The sequence below is a fragment of the Peromyscus eremicus genome, chromosome 1 (assembly GCF_949786415.1).
Source record: "Peromyscus eremicus chromosome 1, PerEre_H2_v1, whole genome shotgun sequence".
NCBI lineage: Eukaryota > Metazoa > Chordata > Mammalia > Rodentia > Cricetidae > Peromyscus > Peromyscus eremicus.
Genome location: NC_081416.1, coordinates 151149143 through 151169629, shown reverse-complemented (window position 1 = coordinate 151169629; position 20487 = coordinate 151149143). Strand labels below are relative to the sequence as shown.

General features: G+C 44.0%; 1 protein-coding gene across 5 annotated transcripts in view; it reads right to left on the bottom strand.

Moving 5' to 3' along the window:
* Positions 1–1558: 1558 nt before the first annotated feature.
* Positions 1559–20487, bottom strand: part of LOC131919845 (STAM-binding protein-like) — a 30027-nt gene continuing 11098 nt past the window's right edge. For 4 of the 5 annotated variants that reach the window (XM_059274312.1, XM_059274306.1, XM_059274301.1 and 1 more), the window contains 10 exons: positions 16927–17009; positions 15761–15969; positions 13227–13299; positions 12881–12970; positions 12156–12447; positions 9698–9822; positions 8818–8955; positions 5683–5795; positions 4667–4766; positions 1559–2499 (listed from right to left, as the gene is read on the bottom strand). In XM_059274312.1, the coding sequence (XP_059130295.1) occupies positions 2443–2499; positions 4667–4766; positions 5683–5795; positions 8818–8955; positions 9698–9822; positions 12156–12447; positions 12881–12970; positions 13227–13299; positions 15761–15969; positions 16927–17009 (1280 nt within the window). In that variant the 3' untranslated portion in view covers positions 1559–2442. Of the gene's footprint in view, positions 2500–4666; positions 4767–5682; positions 5796–8817; positions 8956–9697; positions 9823–12155; positions 12448–12880; positions 12971–13226; positions 13300–15760; positions 15970–16926; positions 17010–18912; positions 18986–20487 lie in introns of all 5 variants that reach the window. The other variant, XM_059274320.1, reaches the window with a different exon arrangement.

The window sequence follows — 20487 nt, the reverse complement described above, 5'->3', positions numbered from 1 at the left end:
GCCAGGGGTCTTGGAGAAGGGGATCCTTCCCGGTGGGGCTAGAAGGGAACTTGCCCGGTGACCACAACCTGGGGCCAAGTGGGACAGATCTTCCCGAGTGACTGGTGCCCAGGGATGGGGTTGGGGGCAAGTTAGGGGACTCACCTGTGCTTCAGAAGGGAAGTCCAGGGCAAGATGGGAGCTGGGAGCTGGGGGCCGGCCTCTAAGTCTCAGGAAGAGGCTTGGGGCTCAGGCGGATGGGGGTGGGGGCAGGGCGTGGAGACTGCAGGGTCTGCCACGGGTCTTGGAGAAGGGGATCCTTCCTGGTGGGGCTAGAAGGGAACCTGCCCTGTGACCAGAACCTGGGGCCAAGTTGGGCAGGTCTTCCCCGGAGTGGCTGGTGCCCAGGGATGGGGTCGGCGGCAAGCTAGGGCACTCACCTGTGCTTCAGAAGTGAAGTCCAGGGCAAGATGGGATCTGGGGGCCGGCCTCTAAGTCTTAGGAAGAGGCTTGGGGCTCAGGCGGATGGGGGTGGGGGCAGGGCGTGGAGACTGCAGGGTCTGCCCGGTGGGGCTAGAAGGGAACCTGCCCAGTGCCCAGAACCTGGGACCAAGTTAGGCAGGTCTTCCCCGGAGTGGCTGGTGCCCAGGGATGGGGTCGGGGGCAAGTTAGGGGACTCACCTGTCCTTCAGAAGGGAAGTCCAGGGCAAGATGGGAGCTGGGGGCCGGCCTCTAAGTCTCAGGAAGAGGTTTGGGGCTCAGGCGGATGGGCGTGGGGGCAGGGCGTGGAGACTGCAGGGTCTGCCAGGGGTCTTAGAGAAGGGGATCCTTCCCGGTGGGGATAGAAGGGAACCTGCCCTGTGACCAGAACCTGGGGCCAAGTTGGGCAGGTCTACCCGGGAGTGGCTGGTGCTTAGGGATGGGGTCGGGGGCAAGCTAGGGCACTCACCTGTGCTTCAGAAGGGAAGTCCCGATTCATACTTCTTTAGGGGGAAGGAGGAGTCATTTTTCTTTAGGGGTGTAGAAAATGGGAAGTTGCCCATGATTCAATAGAACCCCACAAGCATGCACATGCAAGAAACCCTGATTAAACTCAGTGGGTTGTTCAAAATAGAAAACAGGGCAGGCAACTTGGCTTCATACAACAAGACCCTTGACACCAAGCCTGACAAGTTTAGAATAGGGGTTTCAGATGGGGTTGGAGGAGCGTGGGTGAGGGAGGTGAGGACTAAGTATGACCAAGATCAATTATAGACATACAGAACAATGTCAGATGCTTAAAATTTAAAACCACAGCAATGAAATGTTTAATCCCAACCCTTGAGAAGCAGAAGTAGGTGAGTTTTTGTAAGTTCCAGGTCAGCCTGGACTATAAAGTGAATTTCAGACTAGACATTGCTTCACACTGAGACCCAGTCACAATAAATAAGAAAGACAGAAAAATGAAAAAGGAAATAAAGGAGAAACAGGCAACTAGGACAAGGTTGCCCACCAGTACCTACTAATCCTATTAGCTGGCAATCACACCTCTCACTTAACATGGTTATGTGACTCCTGATCAGAAGGAAGACTCAAGAGCTTGACACGAAACTCAACTTTAATTACAGAACTAAATAGAATTTTTAAGAAACTACAAATCTGTTTCAAAACACACTTATATAAAGAAAATACAAGTTTCTGTGAAATTTATGGGAAATTTCTAGACAGGGCCAATGTGAGCAGAGAGTGTGCGCCCGAGCACAGTTCATGTGAGCTGCTTTGGCCAGACTGTCACTGGCAGTGAATTTGTCTCAGCATCCCTTGTGCAGGACAGCATTTTTATTTGCAGTTTGCTGTAAGCATTAGCTTCAGTGGTGAGTTCATCACAGCTAGGGAACTTTACATACTTCAAAACAAGCTTTTTAGGTAAGTAGACTTCTCTCTCTTGGCCAAACATCCTTTAGAGTTGTGTTGTAGCCAGAGTGGTCACTCAGGAGGACTGTCTTCAGGACAGTGAGCGTTGGCATTACAACCTGTCCTCTAGGCTCCCTGAGGCAGGTGAGGCAAGCCAGCAAGTGCGTGCATTGGGCCCTTACTCCTATACTGGATCCTGGCCAGAAAATATCATCTAAAACTAATAACAAGTAAACTATATAATAAAATCAATTTCTAGTCATTATGAATGACTGATATACTATTCTAATTCATTAATAGAGCACACATCAGTGTCTTCCTCTGGGCTCTGTGAATGAGTATAGTGTGCCATTCATACACACCAGTGAACATACATGACAAAGATGTAACATACATGAAACAGATGTAACATACACAACATAGATTGAACACATATACATATACACATACACCATCCTACATTCACTCACATATAAACAAAATACACACGCACAATACACACACACACACACACACACACACACACACACACACACAGGCTCCCACTGATGTAGGTGTGTGGGATTTAACTCATCGCAAATCTGTGACAGTCACCAGGCTGTTTTGGATGGTGACGTGACTGCAGTCCTGCAATTGGAGAAAAGGAAATGTGGTTAAGGCATGGACAACTCCTGTTTTGAAACAGCTTATACCTTTTATATTATACCAAAAGAGAGCTTCATGTGACCCAGGCTAGAACACGTAACCTAGGTATGCCAGAGGGATCCTGAAATTACTCTCTTGCCACTAGCTCCAAAGTGCTGGATTATGGGCAAACACCACCATGGCAGATTTCAGTAGTTCTGGGAAATGAGTCCAGGGCCTGGTGCTTGAAACAGGAGCACTCTCCCAACTGAGCCACATCCCAAGCAATAAGCCTCTGATTGGAGAAGCTCACTGAAGTTACATAGTTCTCATCCTAGCACTGAAATCCTGATGTCAATAGAAGCAATGTCAAAAGATCTGGCACCCAACACTCCTACCAAGTTCTCCACATGGTCGGATTCAGTGTCTCCCCGTGTATCTTTGCATCTATTTTCCAGAGTCACTTGTGAAACATTCCTTTATTAAAAGGGACCAGGAATTTCAGTGCAGTATTGGAATCATGATGTCAATCAGATGGTAAAGGGGACCTAATAGTCCTTGAGGAGATACTCACACTTGGCATACAAAGTCATAAGGATTTACCAATCTGAAAGCCTGGTTATGTAGCCTCAGCTGGCCTCAAACTTGTGATCTCCTGCGGCAGCTGTCTAAGTGCTGGCGCTACAGGTGTGCTTCACCATGGTCGGGTTTGGAGGAGGTCTTGCCAATTGGGAACTTGAGAACTGGTGTTTTAGACATTTTTTTTTAACTTGTGCAACATCTTTCAAAATTCTAGCACCTAATCATTTTGTATTCCAAGATAGAGCTATCTATTTTTTAACAGATCTTTTTTAGAAAGATCTTCCCCACATTCAACTGAAAACCTGGTTTGATCCATGAGACTAGAAAACAGGGACTGGAGTATATGGTACAGTGTTTAACAACACCCACTGCTCTTGCAGGGAAGTGGGCAGTGAGCAATGGCTTGACTCCAGATCTAGGACATCTGCCAACTTCTAATCACACAGGCACTAAACTCATGTGAAAATCCAAATAGAAAGAGAATTAAAGTCAAAACAGGGTCTACTTTTAAAAGACTACACAATGAAGTTAAAGAAATAAAAATAATGAAATAAAAGTATATATATATAGTTATATATATATATATATATATATAGATAGATAGATATATATATAGATATATATATATAGATATATACTTTTTAAAGAAAGCTGAAGTTTCCTTAGGTCTTATTTTACTGTTAGGATCAGGAGTATGATGCAAACTATATATAAATACACACACGCGTTCAGTATGATACATAGAAAACACATACAGAGTTCAACCACTTGGAATTAGCACTCTGATCTCAGTATCTTAGCCTTCCTTCAATCTCTGTGCTGTATCCCTGAATCTTATATATTTTATAGGACTGGGTTCTGGTCTTTTCACTATGTTGTTGCATTCCTTCTGAATCAAAGTGGATGAAAAAGTCCAGGTTAATGTGAAGTAAAGTGCCAGAATCTCATTGATCTGAGGCTGATCTGAGGCCCTGAGGCCTGATCACACTAAGTGTGTTGTTATCACAGATACAAACTGGGAGAAAAAAACCACCTCCCTAGGCAGGTGAGCACAAAACTTCAGAATGAAATATGCTTAATTTATCTATCTTACATGGCTTTTTCTTTGGCATTCTGATCACCCTCTGAAACCTAGTAACTGACATTGATGAAGAACAAATGAATAAGTAATAAGCCTTGAATAAGCTAATGGATTCCATACTTTGTGGGTTATTTCTTTTCCCCATGTTACTGGGGATGGAATCCAAGGTATCAAGCATGCTGAGGACACACTCTGCCCCTAAGTCCACCCCAGTCCCTCTTCCTTTATCCTCTCAGCAGCCTGTAAAGTACATAGTATTAGTATCCCCAGTTATCAGGAAAAATGGTCCAGATGGCCAGCACCCTCAAAGACAGTAAATGACCAGGTTGCAAATATAAGAAACTGATATCCACAGCCCACTGCTTCCTAGATACATGGTTATTATGGATTTCTAGGAAGGTGGGTGATGAGGTTGATCTTCCATGAGGATCAAAAAGATGTTCAATCATATCAGCTCTATGTCCTGGCTGGGAATATGGCCTTGATTTCTTGTACACAGATACATACACAGAAGAGAGCTGAGTCCTGATTATGAGAATGAAATCCTCTCTTGGGACAGAATTCTATTACTTTTAATCCATAAGATGTTAATGTAAAAATTCCGACTCTGAAATGAGAAAAAGTAAAATTACAGTCGAGCAGATATCCCCCGTCTCTTTCTTTTCTCTCCTCTCCATCTTTCCTCTTGTCCCCCTTCTTTTCCTTTCTTTTCCTCCTCTTCCTCCTCCCCTTTCTCTTCACCTTTCTACCCTTCTCTCCTCCTCTCTTCCTTCTCTCCTCTTCTCTGTACAACTCTTCCTCCATCATAGACCATGTGGAACTCCTTCTCCTATTCCTAGTCATCATTGTCATTGTCCTGTTAGACCTTGTCTTCTTTGTCATAGTCTCAACCACCCTCCCTCCCCCTCTCTTTCTTCTCCTCCTCATCCTTTTCTTGTCCTCCTCCTCCTTCCTCTCCTTCTTTTTACCCCTGTACGTGTACCGCCCTCTCTGTCTCACTCTCTCTGGATCCCTTTCTTGGCCTAATGATGCAAAGGAACTCAACAGTAGAAATGAGAAGGAAGAAGAATCAAACAAAAAGATAGGTCTGTTAGGGCAATCATTTTGAGTAGCAAGTTGGGGGTGTGCTGCAACCAGGGTCCAATAGCCCCTGTGAGACAATATCCAGTGTACAAAAATTTATTACAAAACAAAACAAGATGATTCATTGCTTTCTCAACATTAGCTCTGCCGAGAAACTCAGATTAACATGACATTGGGAATGATAAGAGATGACACTCGTATGCAGTGTCCAGTGTGGAATTTCTTTAACCTCTGGCTCTTGAAGTCACTTCTTGAAGATGGAGCCCAGCAATGGTGTCAGCACGTCTTTTAAGAGCAGCTGGTTTTAATTAGAATATGTACCTTAAAGGGAGGCTTTCATAGCAATCACTTAAGACACTCTGGATATTCATTTTCACAGTGTTCTGAGCCATGGAGCATTTTGCTCTTGTACCATCCAGACCTGAATCCTACATACTCACTGTTTATACTTGGGTGCACACACCACTGCAATGGATTCTGGGAGCATCTTCTGGTAACAAAAATGAGTGTGTAAATCCACACTCGACAAGAAGGCTGTCTGGGTTGGATGGGTCTGAGAAGACAAAAGAAGCCAAGAATTCCCAGTGAGCCCCATGCCTGATCCACAAAGGAAAGCAGTCCCGAGGAGCTTCAACAACTGGTTCCCACCATGAATCCCGAAATCACGCCAGGAAAACACTCTGGTCTACTAGGTGGAGAAGGAAGAAGGAATTATCTCTTTTGTCTTCCTGATCCATAAAGGTCCTAAGCTGGTCATTCACTGAGGACAAGATCCCTTTATTCATCCAAGCCTAGTTATACTGACTGCCTAAAGAGTAACCAAGTTTTGTCCTTCAGCATCTAACTTACCTCTGCTTCCCTCCTGCTAACAGCAGACTCTGATTCCATCTCCCTCAGAGTTCCCATGACTACTTCAAACATCAGTTCAACAGACTCTCAGGGTCTTCAGCTCCAAGCCTTCAAACCTGCCTCTGAGACCTCCCTATGTGATTTCTCCCTGTTAAGAGGAGACCCTTCTGCCCTTCGGGTGTGGTGCTGTAAACACTACTGCCACATTATCTTACCCCTCTTTCCTTCCCTTCCCTCCCCTCCTTCACTTGCTCACCAGGTGTAAACACACATCAAACAACTGCATGCCAGAATGGGGAGGAACCTTGCAGATGTTAAGCCAAGAAAGCCAGATGTGAAAGTCATGTATCTATCCATTGCATTTCAGGACATAAGCAAATATGAAGTACTGATAGCAGGGAGGGGGCACACTTAGGAGATTAACTCTATAGAGATCAAAGTAGAGACAGTTAGAGCAAGAGGGGGATCAGTCTCAGAGGAAGGAATTTGGAAAGATGGACCAGGCTCTCAGCAAATTCCTCTTTCCTCAAGGAGTCATTAAACTCTGCTGTTCATATATGTACACTACAAGTAAGCTATATTTTAAAATATCAAGCACTTGTAAAACTAAAAGTCAAAGAAAAAACTAAAGTGAAGGAAACAAAAAATAACTAGACAAAATCATGATGAAACCATTTCCCAATTCTTGTACATGTCCGTACTCTGTTAACCCAACTCTACAAAAAGCAGCCTCATCTCTCTCCCTTTCGCTTAGAATCTTGGCCTAGATAGATGTGATCCTCAATATGGCAGTCCTGACAAGCTCCACAATAGCAGTAATTTCATCAGATGACTTTGTTTTCAAGCCACGGTCTGCCTGTGTAGCACAGGTTGGTGCCAAAGTCACCATCCAGCAGGCCCACCTTCCTGAAGGCTAGGCTTCCAGGACTGTGCCGTACACCAAGCTTTCCATGTCTTCTTTAAACCTTGCAGTCTCTACCAACCAAGGCGTAAAAGTCATTAGCCACCATTCTCAATGAGCTGATCCTCTTCTGTTGGAGCCTGTCCCTGGGTCACATACTGAACTCATTCCCCCACTGTCCCTGCTGTGCATCTTCTGTGAACCCCATAACCATTTCTCCTGCAGCCTGTGTCTCTGTCATCCCCCACTGTGTTCCCGCTCTCCTCATTAGATCTCCTCCTCAGCTGTCAGCCAATCACTTCTCTTGCTGTCAACACTCCTTATTTACCAGGTTTTCTGGACCACCTCCATTCAGAAGCCACACAGATTCCTCTCCTACCTTCACTGGGCTTCCCCAAACCTCCATCCAACTGCCAGCAAAGGCTCCATAGATGTGATATCTCACAAGTGCCTTAAATTCCACAAGGTAGGACTGAACCCCACTTCCAAAGTCCATCTTCCTCTAGATGCCCTACTCATGCTTATGATAACTACCATCCCCATGGGTCCCACTCCAAGCCTGCCCTGTCACAGACTGGACAACCTCTATTCCTCAGCCCCTGGATCCCTGAAATCCCACATTCCTGTGCACATGGCCATCACCCTCTCATCGTCATTGGAAGTCACCAGCTCCCAAATGTTAACTGACCTCCCCACTGTTACCAGCCTTGCAATTCCTTCATTTTACCTTCTGTATCTGGCTTTGATCACATCATTGTTCTGCCCAGAACACCCAAAGAGTTCTCCCTTTACTCAAAAACAGGTCTGTTCTTTCTGCCCTCACCCGACAATGGAGAGCATGGCTCTGAAGGGTCATGTCAACACAAATCTGCCATCCTTTCCTAATATCAACCACAAATCCCAACGGACAAGACTGCTCACTGATGCAGGACCACTTCCCCAGGAAGCTCTCCTTGGGCTTCTTTGTAAGTCATTATAAGTCACCTCAAGTGGGACTCCTCTTTCCATGAAACCCACAGTGCCCTATATTTATCTCCTGAAAAGTAGAATGGACTCTGCCTCATCAAAACTGGTGCTCATTTTCTGTGTGATCTCCAGGCACAAAAGGACAAATTTCCATCTGCCGTGGTATATTATTGTTAGGCAAAGCAGTAAGAATTTATGTAACTGGAGCATAAAGATACAGGAAACTGCCTCACATATCAGCAATTCCCAAGCTGTGAGTACAAAAGTACTTGTGATCTCGCAAAACCTAGAAATAACCAACTGATTGTGGCTTACACCTGTCCCATTCTAAGAGAAACTGCATGTTCTGTGAGTTTGAAGCCATGAAAATGAGAGAATCATTCAGAAGAACTCTCTAGGGAAGGAACTCTATTTCCTTCAAGATCACCACAAGCCTGCACAGCATGGCCAACTACTTGAAAATCTTGCATGAAGGTGCTCTTTTGGTGTGCACAAAGCAAGTGCTTCTCCATAAAGACAAAATGCAATCATTAGAATGAATTATCTTGACGTTAAAATACGTCCAGTCATACAGCTTTTAGGGACCTGGTCTCTACACCATGTTCTCATACATCCTAGGAAGGCTACCATTATTCATCTATTCACAAAGTATTGGAACTTTGAAGAATTACTTTGAGTAAGAGATAAAATTAGTAGAGCTGGAAATACACCAGGAAACGTGCCTTTGACTCAACGCTGAAACACTAGTGACTGCATGTGCTCAGAGACAGATGATCTGGAATGGATTAACTTTGTGATGAGAAAGAAATAGGCAGTGTGTTTAGAAGAGGAGCTGCCACAGGGAGGTCAGTTTGCTTACATGAATCCAACCTAAGGTGAGAAGCCCCAGCTCTTCTTGAACAAAAAGGAGATCCTCCTCGTTCTCCATACAACAGTAATTAGACTTTCCCTTCTGCACAGGGATTATAACATGACTGATGTGGTATTCTTCCTTTTCCTGCCAAGAGAAAACAACTTGTTACAATTCCCTGGCACTGTCAACCCACTCTCTCATAACACAAGTAAGTGAAGCCCCCACCCCAGTGAATGACTCTCATCCTTCTCCCTCACCTCAGTGTTTCTCCACCTTAACTGCTCCAGTGCTTTGCTGGGAACTGTATGAAGGCACAGAGGATAAGATGAACCTGACATGTCCCTCCTAGCACATCCTGAGACTAGAGTCTTCCCTGCAGCAGGCAATAGGTCTGATTGAGGGTCTTGAAGTGTTTAATTTATATTCCAAGGCTTACCACAGAGTAGGTGGTCAGACCAGGCTACAAAAGGAACTGAGTCCTCCTCCTTTTAGAAGTAGTCAATGTGCCTGTCTCCATGTCTCATACCTGACATTCTGCCTGACAACCTGCCTGCTTTTACTTCAATGTCTCACTCTGTATGTGAGCCAGGTTTGAACTTGTAGGAAGCCTCCAGCCTCAGTTTGCCAATGACTGGGGTTACAGGCACTAGGCACCACTAGAGTGAAAATTTCTAACTATAGCACTGAAGCAAATTATTCAATTCAAGGGACTCTGAAAAGCAACCAATTGCAAAATCATCAAATTCAAGGTGGCCAGGCCTTGTCATCCATGGTTCCTTCTGTGGAGTGATAAGTATAGACACAGCCCCTGGATATGTTTTCTGGGAGTCATAGGAAGCCAAGGGGGAAGAAACAGTCTCAGAACAAGGAGTTTTCATATCTTTACCAGGGTACCACATAAGACTCCGCATGTTTCCACTCCTTTTTTTGTGTTGTTTTTGGCAGAAAGCAGGAACCTATCCCATAAGTCTTTTGGAAGGATCACAGGGCGGAGGCCTTTGGAGTTCGGAACTGCAATGGAAAAGAGAAAGAAATCTGAGGTTACAGGGCCTGGTGTCCCTGAGCAGAACTCAGTCTGGTAGCCTGGAGGAAAAACACAAAGTCATTGGTATTCTCTACAGCAGCCCCTCTCCCCATGATGGAACCACAAAATAGGCAGGGAGTTTTTTTCTCCAAGCTCTGGCCACAGCTGAGTGGTAACTGTGAGCATGGTCTTTACTGTCAGCTTAAGTGGATGGAACAACATATTTTTGGGTGTGACCATGAGTTGGTTGCAAAGAAATTTCTGTGTGGGTTCACAGACTCAGTGAGCAAAGGGCCCTCTCAACTCTGGTGGGTAACATGAAGACTAAACAGGACAAACAGGCAGAGAAAATATAAACTTCTGCTGAGTCCCTCCTGGGACAGACATGTCTTCTTTATCTGTGGTTCAGATCTCCAGGTCTGCTGGCCACTGGACTCTCAGGTCTGGACTTAGTTTTCCCTGGGTCCTCATGGGTTTTGAGACTGAGTTTCACAAAATTGGCTTCCATTGTCTGTACCTTTCAGACTTAGACTGAGCCAAACTACAAGTATTCCAGAACTTCCACTTGAGGAAAGCCTGTTGTGAGCATGCTCAGTCATGCAGACCATTTTCCCCAAGAGTTTTGAGGCCACAATAAACCCCACCAGATTTCAAGAGGTTGCAGTTGCATGAAAGCATACAAAGATTTTCTCAAGGTCATACTATCACATACTGTCCCTAATAGGGTATGTCGTAGGGATGGAGGAAACCCTTGAGACCCTGGAACTACAGGGTCACCCATGGCACACACCGCCTAGAGAAGTCGCAGCCTCAAATCCAAATGTGAGTGAAAATGGTGCACTTAGCTCAGCAAAGTTCCAAGGACAGATGGCTCCACTTAGCTGGAACCAGTCATCCCTTTCCTGATTATTCTCCAGTCCAATAGGTTCCTATTGAGCAGCTTACTCTTGCTTTTTCATTACATTACACAGATGTGTAGATTGCTGAGTGCACAGGCTCACAGCTGGGAAAGGCTAACTCTTACATCTGGAAATGTGTGGATTGCTTAGTGCACAGGCTCAATTCTGGCAAAGGCCGACTCTCTCACCTGTGCCTAACTGAGACAGAGTACTAAAAATTGGCTTATAGCTCCTCCTCACTCAAGAAGAGACTTTTGACTCTTGCAAGGCAAGACAAGAATCAACCAATACTTTAGAAACATCTGAAAAGTCAGCTTTGGTGATGCACACTTGGAATTTCAACATTTGCCTGCTGAGGTGGCAGGATCTCAAGTCAAGTCTATTCAGGCTGTAAAAGTAGTTGTTACAAATGAAACAAACAACATAAACCAAATGAGATGAGATACTTGAGAACTTTTTTTCAGAAATATGTGTATTTTCCCTTTAAAATCCTTTATGTATGAACTGTGAGTGTGTTTGCACATGTCCGTGATCTGTGTTTGTTTTTCAGAATGTCCATGCTGATGTGTGAGCAAGGATGCACAGGTGCTTCAGCATATCTGCAGATGTGAACTGACTGCCTGGAGTGCTGATCTTCCCTGGCCCCTTTGGTCCAACAGAATCTCTTCTGTGCTTCTGTGTCTGCCCAGCTAGCTGTGCTGTAAGAAACCAGGTCTTCTCCTGTCTCCCTGTCCCATCTCACCTGAAAAGAACCTTGAATGTAGAGGTGGCCAAACACACCCCACTGTCACGTGCTTTCTGGAGATTCCATCTCAGGTTTGGACACTGTCACTGCTAGCGCTTCACCCACAGAGTCAACATCTCTGGCCCTACTTGAGGATTTTTTGTGAGAGTCTACCAAATGCTGAAAACATAATCTCATGCACCTGAAATTCTGTTGCCCTCACATCTCTCCATTATGTCCTAAAATTATCTGAGAGTCCAAGTTTCATAAAGTAACCATTTCTTATGATGGAAAATGATTTAGTATTTTCTTAATGTGCTTCTTCAAATCTCTACAGAGCTCAGAAAAGATGAGGATCTGAACTCAAGCAAGTTTTGAGGAAACTTATCTGAGTAAACTAAGTTAAAGGTTATTTTGACAAGACAGTTAGATGGCAGGAAGGAACAAGACAACACTCATCACAGGAGGTTCTGTTACCACAGCAAAGTGGATCCGTGGAAGCAAACGGCTGAGGACATGGACAAGGGGAAGGGACGTTCTCTGTGTTGCTCAGTGCTCTAGACCTCGGACACCTGTGCACCAGTACCGCCTTACTTTACTGGAGAGCTGCAGTCTCAGTTTTGTGTGGCTGACCCAGATGCAATGGGAAACACTTATACACAAGTCATTTCCAAGTCATGGACCTGTGGTGACTCACCTGGGCTTTTCGCCACCTTAGTCTCCCCAGGAGTGTCTGCTGAAGGGGTGGGGGTTATCTCCTCGATGGCTTCCTGTGGGCCACACACCACTGTTTGTTTCACAGGTGTGCTTCCTCCTGAAGGCTCTTCAGACTTTGTAGATGTTGGTGTCAGGCTGGGGCCCACCTTTCCACGACTCATAAGTCTTTGTAGAAGAGAGTTGAATTTGGGGAAGTCTCGGGAGTTTCGTCTATGATATTTTCTATGCTTCCCGAACCCCTTGTTTTTTGCCTCTTCCTCTTTTCTTTTCATCTACAGAAAGAAAAACAGATTTAGGTTACATCTTCAAATCCCAGAAGAAAAAGCCTTACCAGCAAAAAAGATTTTCAAAGTATAGGTCTGTTTAGGTCTGACATCTCAGCTTAGGGCTCATGGAGCAGCAGTTCTATGGAGAACAGCCACCACCACCTTAGTCAGTTCCTGTATAGCCTTCTTCAGTAACAACCAAGTCTCAATATTCTCAGAGTCCTACTGCACTTTGTGTGTGTGTGTGTGTGTGTGTGTGTGTGTGTGTGTGTGTGTGTGTGTGTGTTGGTTCACCTGGATAAAGTGCATGTGTGTTCAATTGAGTGTGGAGCCTATCCATTGCATCACAGACTCACTGAAACAACAACACAACACAACCCCAGGACACAGGCTGAGCAGGTGACACACAATCCTCCTTCCTCCATGCTCACACACTGACCTTATCTAGGTAGCCTTCATACTCCTTAGTATGATTTCTTCGGAGTGTGAATTTAAGGCTCTCAAATTTTTCAAAAATGTTATTTATAGTCTGCAATACAAAATAGAAATGAAGAATTACAACAGTTCTAATGTCAGAAAAGAGAATAAGAAAACAAGTGGGGAGAGGCATCAGTATCTCATACATGACTTGAACCCCATTTCCTGCCATCCCTCTCCTCTGTACTGCTATGCTGAGGCAGCATCAGCTCCCATCATACCCAGGGTCATGATCTGTTGCTTTTTTCTAAGTAGTTCACTGCTGTTCTGGAGATTTTAGATCAGTCACATAGACAATGAAGACTCACCTTGTTGATTTTGGATCTTATTCGAGCTGAAAGACACTTATTCGGGCCTTTTCTGAGTTTCTCCATAAAGAGTCTAAAGGAATAGAGCAGAGTGACTAAGATGGACAAAAAGTTACAAGTATCAAAATGAGGCCCTGAAGAAATTCAGGGTTTGAGAAGTTCATGGAGTGAGTAAAGGCACACCCTGAAATCCCACATCCCCTTATCCCCCAGTGCCTGGAGAGAGAAAAGTCTTCACTCTTCTATCTACTGGTACATTCAGCAAACATCAGCTATCAAGAAGTATAAAACAACCTCTGGAGGCATCACAATCCCTCACTTCAAGCTCTACTATACAGCTAAAATAATAAAAACAGCTTGATACTGTCATAAAAACATGTGGACCATGGAACTGAACTGAAGACCCTGACATTAATCCACACTCCTATGAACATATGATTTTCAATAAAGAAGCCAAAACAGTACAGTGGAAAAAAAGAAAGCATCTTCAACAAATCGTGCTGGCATAACTAGATGTCAACATGTAGAAGACTGCAAATAGATCCATATCTGTCAACGTGCACAAAACTTAAGTCCAAGTGGATCAAAGACCTCAACATATATCCAGTTACTCTGAACCTGAAAGAAGAAAGTAGGTAGTCTCAAACGCATTGGCACTGGAGATCACTTCCTAAATATAACACCAGTAGCACAGACACTGAGAGAAACAATTAATCAATGGGACCTCTTGAAACTGAGAAGCTTTTGTAGGGCAAAGGACATGGTCAACAAGACAAAACAACAGCCTACAGAATGGGAAAAGGTCTTCACCAACCCCACATCTGACAGAGGGCTGATATCCAGAACATATAAAGAACTCAAGAAATTAGATATCAAAATAACCAACAGTCCAATTAAAAAATGGGCTATAGAGCTAAACAGAGAATTCTCAATAGAAGAAGCTCAAATGGCTGAAAGACATTTAAGGAATTGCTCAACATTCTTAATCATCAGGGAAATGCAAATCAAAATGCCTCTGAGATATCCATCTTACACCCGTCAGAATGCTAAGATCAAAAACACTAAAGACAGCTTATGTTGGAGAGGATGTGGAGAAAAGGGAACACTCCTACACTGTTGGTGGGAATGCAAACTGGTACAGCCACTTTGGAAATCGTTATGGAGCTTTCTTTAAAATTGGCAATCAACCTCCCTCAAGACCCAGCTATAGCACTCCTGGGCATATACCCAAGGAATGCTCCATCATACCACAAGGACACATGCTCATCTATGTTCAAAGCAGCATGATTTGTAATAGCCAGAATGTGGAAACAACCTAGATGCCCTTCAACTGAAGAATGGATAAATAAAATGTGGTACATATACACAATGGAGTACTACTCAGAAGAGAAAAACAATGGCATCATGAGACTTGCAGGCAAATGGATGGAACTAGAAAACATCATCCTGAGTGAGGTAACCCAGACTCAGAAAGACAAACCTGGTATGTACTCATAAGTGGATACTAGATGTAAAGCAAAGGATAACCAGACTGCAACTGACAACTCCAGGGAGGCTACCTAGTAAAGAGGACCCGAAGAAAGACACAGGGATCACCCAACGACAGAGAAATGGATGAGATCTACATGAGCAAACTGGGGATGGGGGGGGGGCGGTAATGGAGATCAAGGGTCAGGGGAAAGAGAGCTTAAGGGAGCAGGAGGTCCCAGCTGGATCAGAAACACAGTGGGAGAAGAAGGAAAAAGATACCATGATAAATAAAGACCCCGTGGGAATAGGAAGAAGCAGAGTGCTAGAGAGTTCCCAGAAATCCACAAAGATGCCTCCACTATAGACTACTGGAAATGGTCGAGAGAGTGCCTGAGCTGACCTACTCTGGTGATCTCAGGGCTAAATAGGACTGGTGAGACCTTTACCATCATTCCCTTCCTCAAACACACAATGTTCTTGTCATTAAGACTATAGGAGTCATTCCCTGGGGACAGCTCTGCAATCTTATTCTGCCTACCCAAGTATGGTGAACAGCTCAGGGACTGTGCTGAGCCACTCCAACACTAGGTGGTCCACAGCCTAGTCCTCTGGTGGCTGTGTAGCTACAGGAAAGGCTAACCTCTTTGCTATACCAATCAATAGGCTACAGGATGTAGAGAAGAGGAATCTGGCTCTGCCACACACAGCAATAAGCCTACGACTGGCTGCCTGGGTAGAGATAGAGCACTCAAAACACTCACCAGTGCAGACACATCCTGTTCATCTGTCAACTCTTTTGTCTAAAAGCTGGGCCCTGTGGACACAAGCTCAAGAACTCTCCTACTCATGAAGTCCCTTATATGGGATACCACCAACTTTGGTCCTCATGTCTTTGAACAGTAAGGAAAAGCATGTGTCAGATCTGCCAGAGAAATCTGTCATCTGATTAAAAGATGACTTTTTCAAGTTCCATATGGTCAGCAAGGGTAAGAAGCATGAAGAGGAGGATAGGATGAGTGAGGGATCAGTCATGGGAAAGGAGGTGGAAAACTGCAGGTTCTCACGTTGAAAATTTGTGATACATCACAAGTGCTTCCTCTGTGAGGCCTTGATTTAGCAGGACTTCTGCTTTTATCTGATAGGTCTTCAGTTCAAGGTAAGATTTCCAGGGAATGTTATTATTGATGTAAATATTCTCCAGAGAGCTTAAAAGTTGGAACTGCTCTTGGGTCAGAAGAGTGGCATTGTTATGTCTGCGAATGGTGCTCCTGATCTAAGAAAAAGAGAAGATGGGGAACATCAAAATGCATCTCCTGCCATCCTGCCATTCTAGCGGTCTAGAACACACAAACATGCACACGCACACGTGCACACGCACACATACATCTCCCTAATGAAATTAGAGTAAATAAAACACCACATTGGTGATTCAGCTCAATAAATGTATGAACAAACCCAGCCTGGGATCCTCTTACTACAGTAGTAAAGAGGTAGAGTTGGGAATAGGGATGTCTGTGTCCTTTGAAAACAATATGAAGGAGCTCTTGATTAGCATTTAACCTAAGGAACAGACCTTACACACATTCAGTGAGATTCGCACTAGAAGACATATGTAGCTATGAGTGGTTGTGCACACATCAGAGGATTGTGCTTAAGCATAAACCCAACAGTTACCACAAGGGCTTCTCCTGATGTTACCAAGGCAATCAGAGAGCACCCAAGCTTGGAGGAAACCCTATTCATGCCTTCCACAATGCAATCCCAGCTGGAAGCAAAAGGATTTGTGATGGGGTGCCCAAAGTGATTTAATTAGTATTTAGGATACTCAAGTCTCCAAGAGCCTCTGTGAGACAATGAGCAAGGAAAACTCAGTTCCTGCTATTTAAAGATTCCAGGAACTAAGGCTCAGAAGCAGCAGAAAAACAAAAAAAACCTTTGGGAACTGTGAGCTCCATGGACCACAGCATTGCACAAGCCTTTCTTGAACCTTTCTTGGCTGTCAGTGTCTTTGAGAGCAGAAGTGTAATGAATTCTAGAGACAAACTGCTCACACTATTGACCTGCTTTCTGTGATCACACTTCTGATGAAAGACAAAGTAAGACATGTCCAGCAGGGAGAAAAAAAAGTGAGGTTCGCTAGTTTAAACATAGAAAAGGGCACCAGGCTTTTACATTTGCTCCATAGGATTACATACAAATGACCTCTCTTTTCAGCAGCAATGAGACTTACCTTCTTTGGAGCTCCAGCAATGAAAGGTCCTTTAATATCTGGACAGCTCTGATGGTCTGTGAGCCAAGGTGTGAGAATATCACCTGTTACCAGATACAAGTAGTTAGGAAAGGAGCTACTTTGCTTCTCCAATGATCAATATTAGTTTATGTTAATTTACGTATTGCTAACTCACTGACCACGATGGCCATGGAGATACAGGCTTTAATCCTGCAATTTCATGGCTGAGATAGTAGTTACAACCTGAATTCTATTTTAATTTAAAAACTGGGATTAAATAAATTTTTTCAAGAGTTTACAAAGGAGATCAATTCAAGATGGCAGTGGCTGCTGGCATCCACAGGCCCATGGAGCAGCTCTAAGGAGCCTGAGAGACCCAAGGAGGGTAAGATTGGAGATAGGGCAGCAGAGGATGAATCTGAGAGAGCACAGAATCTCAAAAACAACTAAAATATGGTAGGTCATATGGGAAGATGCTTTTAAGAAGTGGTCTCATGAAATTGAAAAAAAAAAAGAAGAAGAATAGCAGAGCAGATTCCATACATGGGCCAGAGATAAGTGAACCTACAGCTGCTGAAGCTCACACTAATGGAGATGGAGAATGGTTCATTTTCTGGATTGGGTTAGCTCAAAAAGCCTCTGGAGACTGTGCTGTAGCTGGAGGCCATGTTGGTGTCCATAAACCATGCTGCCACCAGAAACCATATGGAAGTCAATGAGCTGTGCTGCCACTGGCTGTTCCGGGTAAGGAAGCTTCTTTTGCAGTGGTAACAATGACTGTAGACTCGTAGTTGAGAATGAGAAACCTATCACAGAAGCCTTTTCCCACCTTCAAATAAAAAAGGAAGCAGTCTAGACAGTAAGCCACTGAAGAGAGTCCTTAAAGTATGATAAAGATGCTGAAATGTAGCTCTTTTCAGTTGATGTCTTCCAGCAGGAGATGTGGCTGTTGAGTGTGGGGAAGGACTCAGTTATTTTAAAGGGGCTGGCCAATGAGACTTTCACCATGCTCCAATGACTACGTGGAAAACACAAATTAGAATTTATGTTTTTTTTTTCTTCTTTTGGGCAGGCACAGGGTGGGAGAATGCCTTTGGAAGGAATGGGAAGCTATTTTGATCAGGTGCATTATATAACATTGCCAAATAATCAGTAAAAATGTTAGAAAAAATGTACAATGAATAGAAAAGATTCCCTTAAAACTCTACAGGGATTTATTTTTAGGGCATGCTCTCCAGGAACTCGTTATGCAACAGAGGGTGCTAGCCATGAATTAGTGGTTACTCAGCTATCTCATCTCCCAAGTGCTCAGGGGACACTCCTGAATAAGCAGTCCTGTCCCTGAACTACTTTTAGAGAGTTTCTTTGGGGACCACAGCAGGAGACACAGTTGCTCATGTGCCCTAGACAGTCCCAATTCTCTACCCTGAAGGTCCTGTCCTGAGGGTTGCTCACTGATCTCTAGGTAGGACACAGCTGCCTATCCAGCCAGCTCCTCCAAGGCAACCCTACTCATGGATGAGTGGCAGATGTGGCCACCAGTTCCTCTCACATCCCAACACTACTGCTCAACAGCACTAACATGGAAATGCTAACGTGGAAAACTGAGTGGAGGGTTGATGCTGCTGCAGTGGAACATCTTGGCTCTGAGTGTGCCTATCTACACACCTGGCTCTTTCCCTACTTCTGTGGAAATGCTCTCAGGAACTACTTGAGTATTTTGTCTACACTGAGCTCATAAACACTTAACACCTCAGTGAGCCCAGAGCCCAGTCTGTCAGATATTCCACTGTGGAATGTAAAGATCCATTTAGTGAGAGAGGAAATGTTCTGTCCAAAATCATAACCCCACATAGATCAGGGATAAGATTCTAGTTAGGACAACAGCTTCTAGTTCAGTATTCTACCCATGATTCCACACTTTCTGGACTTCTCAAAGTGTGTGGGAAAATTGAATGAAAGAAATGTTTCAATTTCTTTACTTACCAGACATTGTTGGGAAGATAATAAAAACACAGTTATAAGAATCAGATAAAGAGACAAAAACACTGTCTGGATTCTGAAACAAAAAACCCACATGTCCAGGGTCAGAGATACTGGACACTGAGGAAAATGAAGGTTGTCAGCATCATAAAGACCAAAAGACCATTCAGGTACTGGTGGGCTAAGAGGTAGAGTGATGTCATAAAACTACACTGGTACCCTAGTCAAAGACTTCTTGAAAAAACGAGCAAATAAATTAGAGATGCAGACCTGAGTTTTGTTGGGTTCCTATCTTTTCTTTGTACTTCTATGATTCCTTATGATCTGCAAGTCTGTACTCTAGTGAAGACAATGACTGTGAAAATGAAGAAGCAGCTTCAGTTTGAAAGCTGATCCTGAAGGCTCATAGGCTCTGCCACACATTCGACAATTCATGTGTTCTCTAGAGGTCAGAGAAATAAAGGACCCAGCACTTTCTCTCAGTCCTTTCTAACTGAGCTAGCAGTGTGTGCAGAAAGAATTCTATTTTCTTATTTTTTTCAGGAATAAGTTTGTCTTTGTGACTGAAGCTGGCTTGAGATTCACCATTTATCCTACATTTGCCAACAACCAGCATCAGTCCTCCAGCTTCAGCCTCCTGGGTGCTGAGATTTCACCTATGAGCCCAGACACTCAGATCAGAATTGTTATGATATATCTATAGCATGCTTATTTTCATATTTTTTCTTTTTTTTAGAGACATGGTTTCTCTGTGTAGTTTTGGTGCCTGTACTGAATCTCGCTCTGTAGAGCAGGCTCGAACTCACAGAGATCCACCTGCCTCTACCTCCCAAGTGCTGGGGTTAAAAGCATGCACCAGCACCCAGTTCATTTTCATAATTGTTAAGCATCACCAGTATTCAAGAAAACAGCAGAGAAAAAACAAACACAAAAGGTTTCTTTCCTGACAAGTTTGCTGTCCTAGTTACACATTTTTCCAGCCTCAGTTTACTTCCTGGTCTACTAACCTACATGTTCACTAAATCCATCTCTGTTTGCCCTGTGCTGAGCAAATTACTCAATCACCAGAGAAATTTATTATTCAATGAATTCTTTTGGCTCCCTTCAGCATTCAGTCCCACAAATCCTATGTTACCATGGTTAACACCTCCAAGTTCCATGTTCTCCCTTTCCTCCATTCTATTTTATCCCCCACCACTGCATTTTTCTGTTTTCTTGACTATCTCCAGGTCCAGGTGGCCTGTTCCTTTTTGTAAAAAGCCCCGAAGTGCTCTTCCAATAGCTTCAGCCTCCCTGCCCTGTGTTTCTTCCTCCTCTCTAGTTCTCTTTTAACTAGACAGAAGACTCCAAACATTGGGAATGCTGATTTTTAAAACTCCATTGGTTTTATTTTATTTCTTCAGGAATGGTCTTTAACACCCAGGCTATCACCAAAGTCACTGTGCAGCTAGAGACTGGCATGGTCTCCTTGATTCTTCTGCCTCTGTTTCCCAAGGGCCAAGATTGCAGGGGTATGGCACCATGCTCTGACTAATCACATTAGGAGTTTGTGTTGAGTCTGAGCCAGGGTTGTACAGC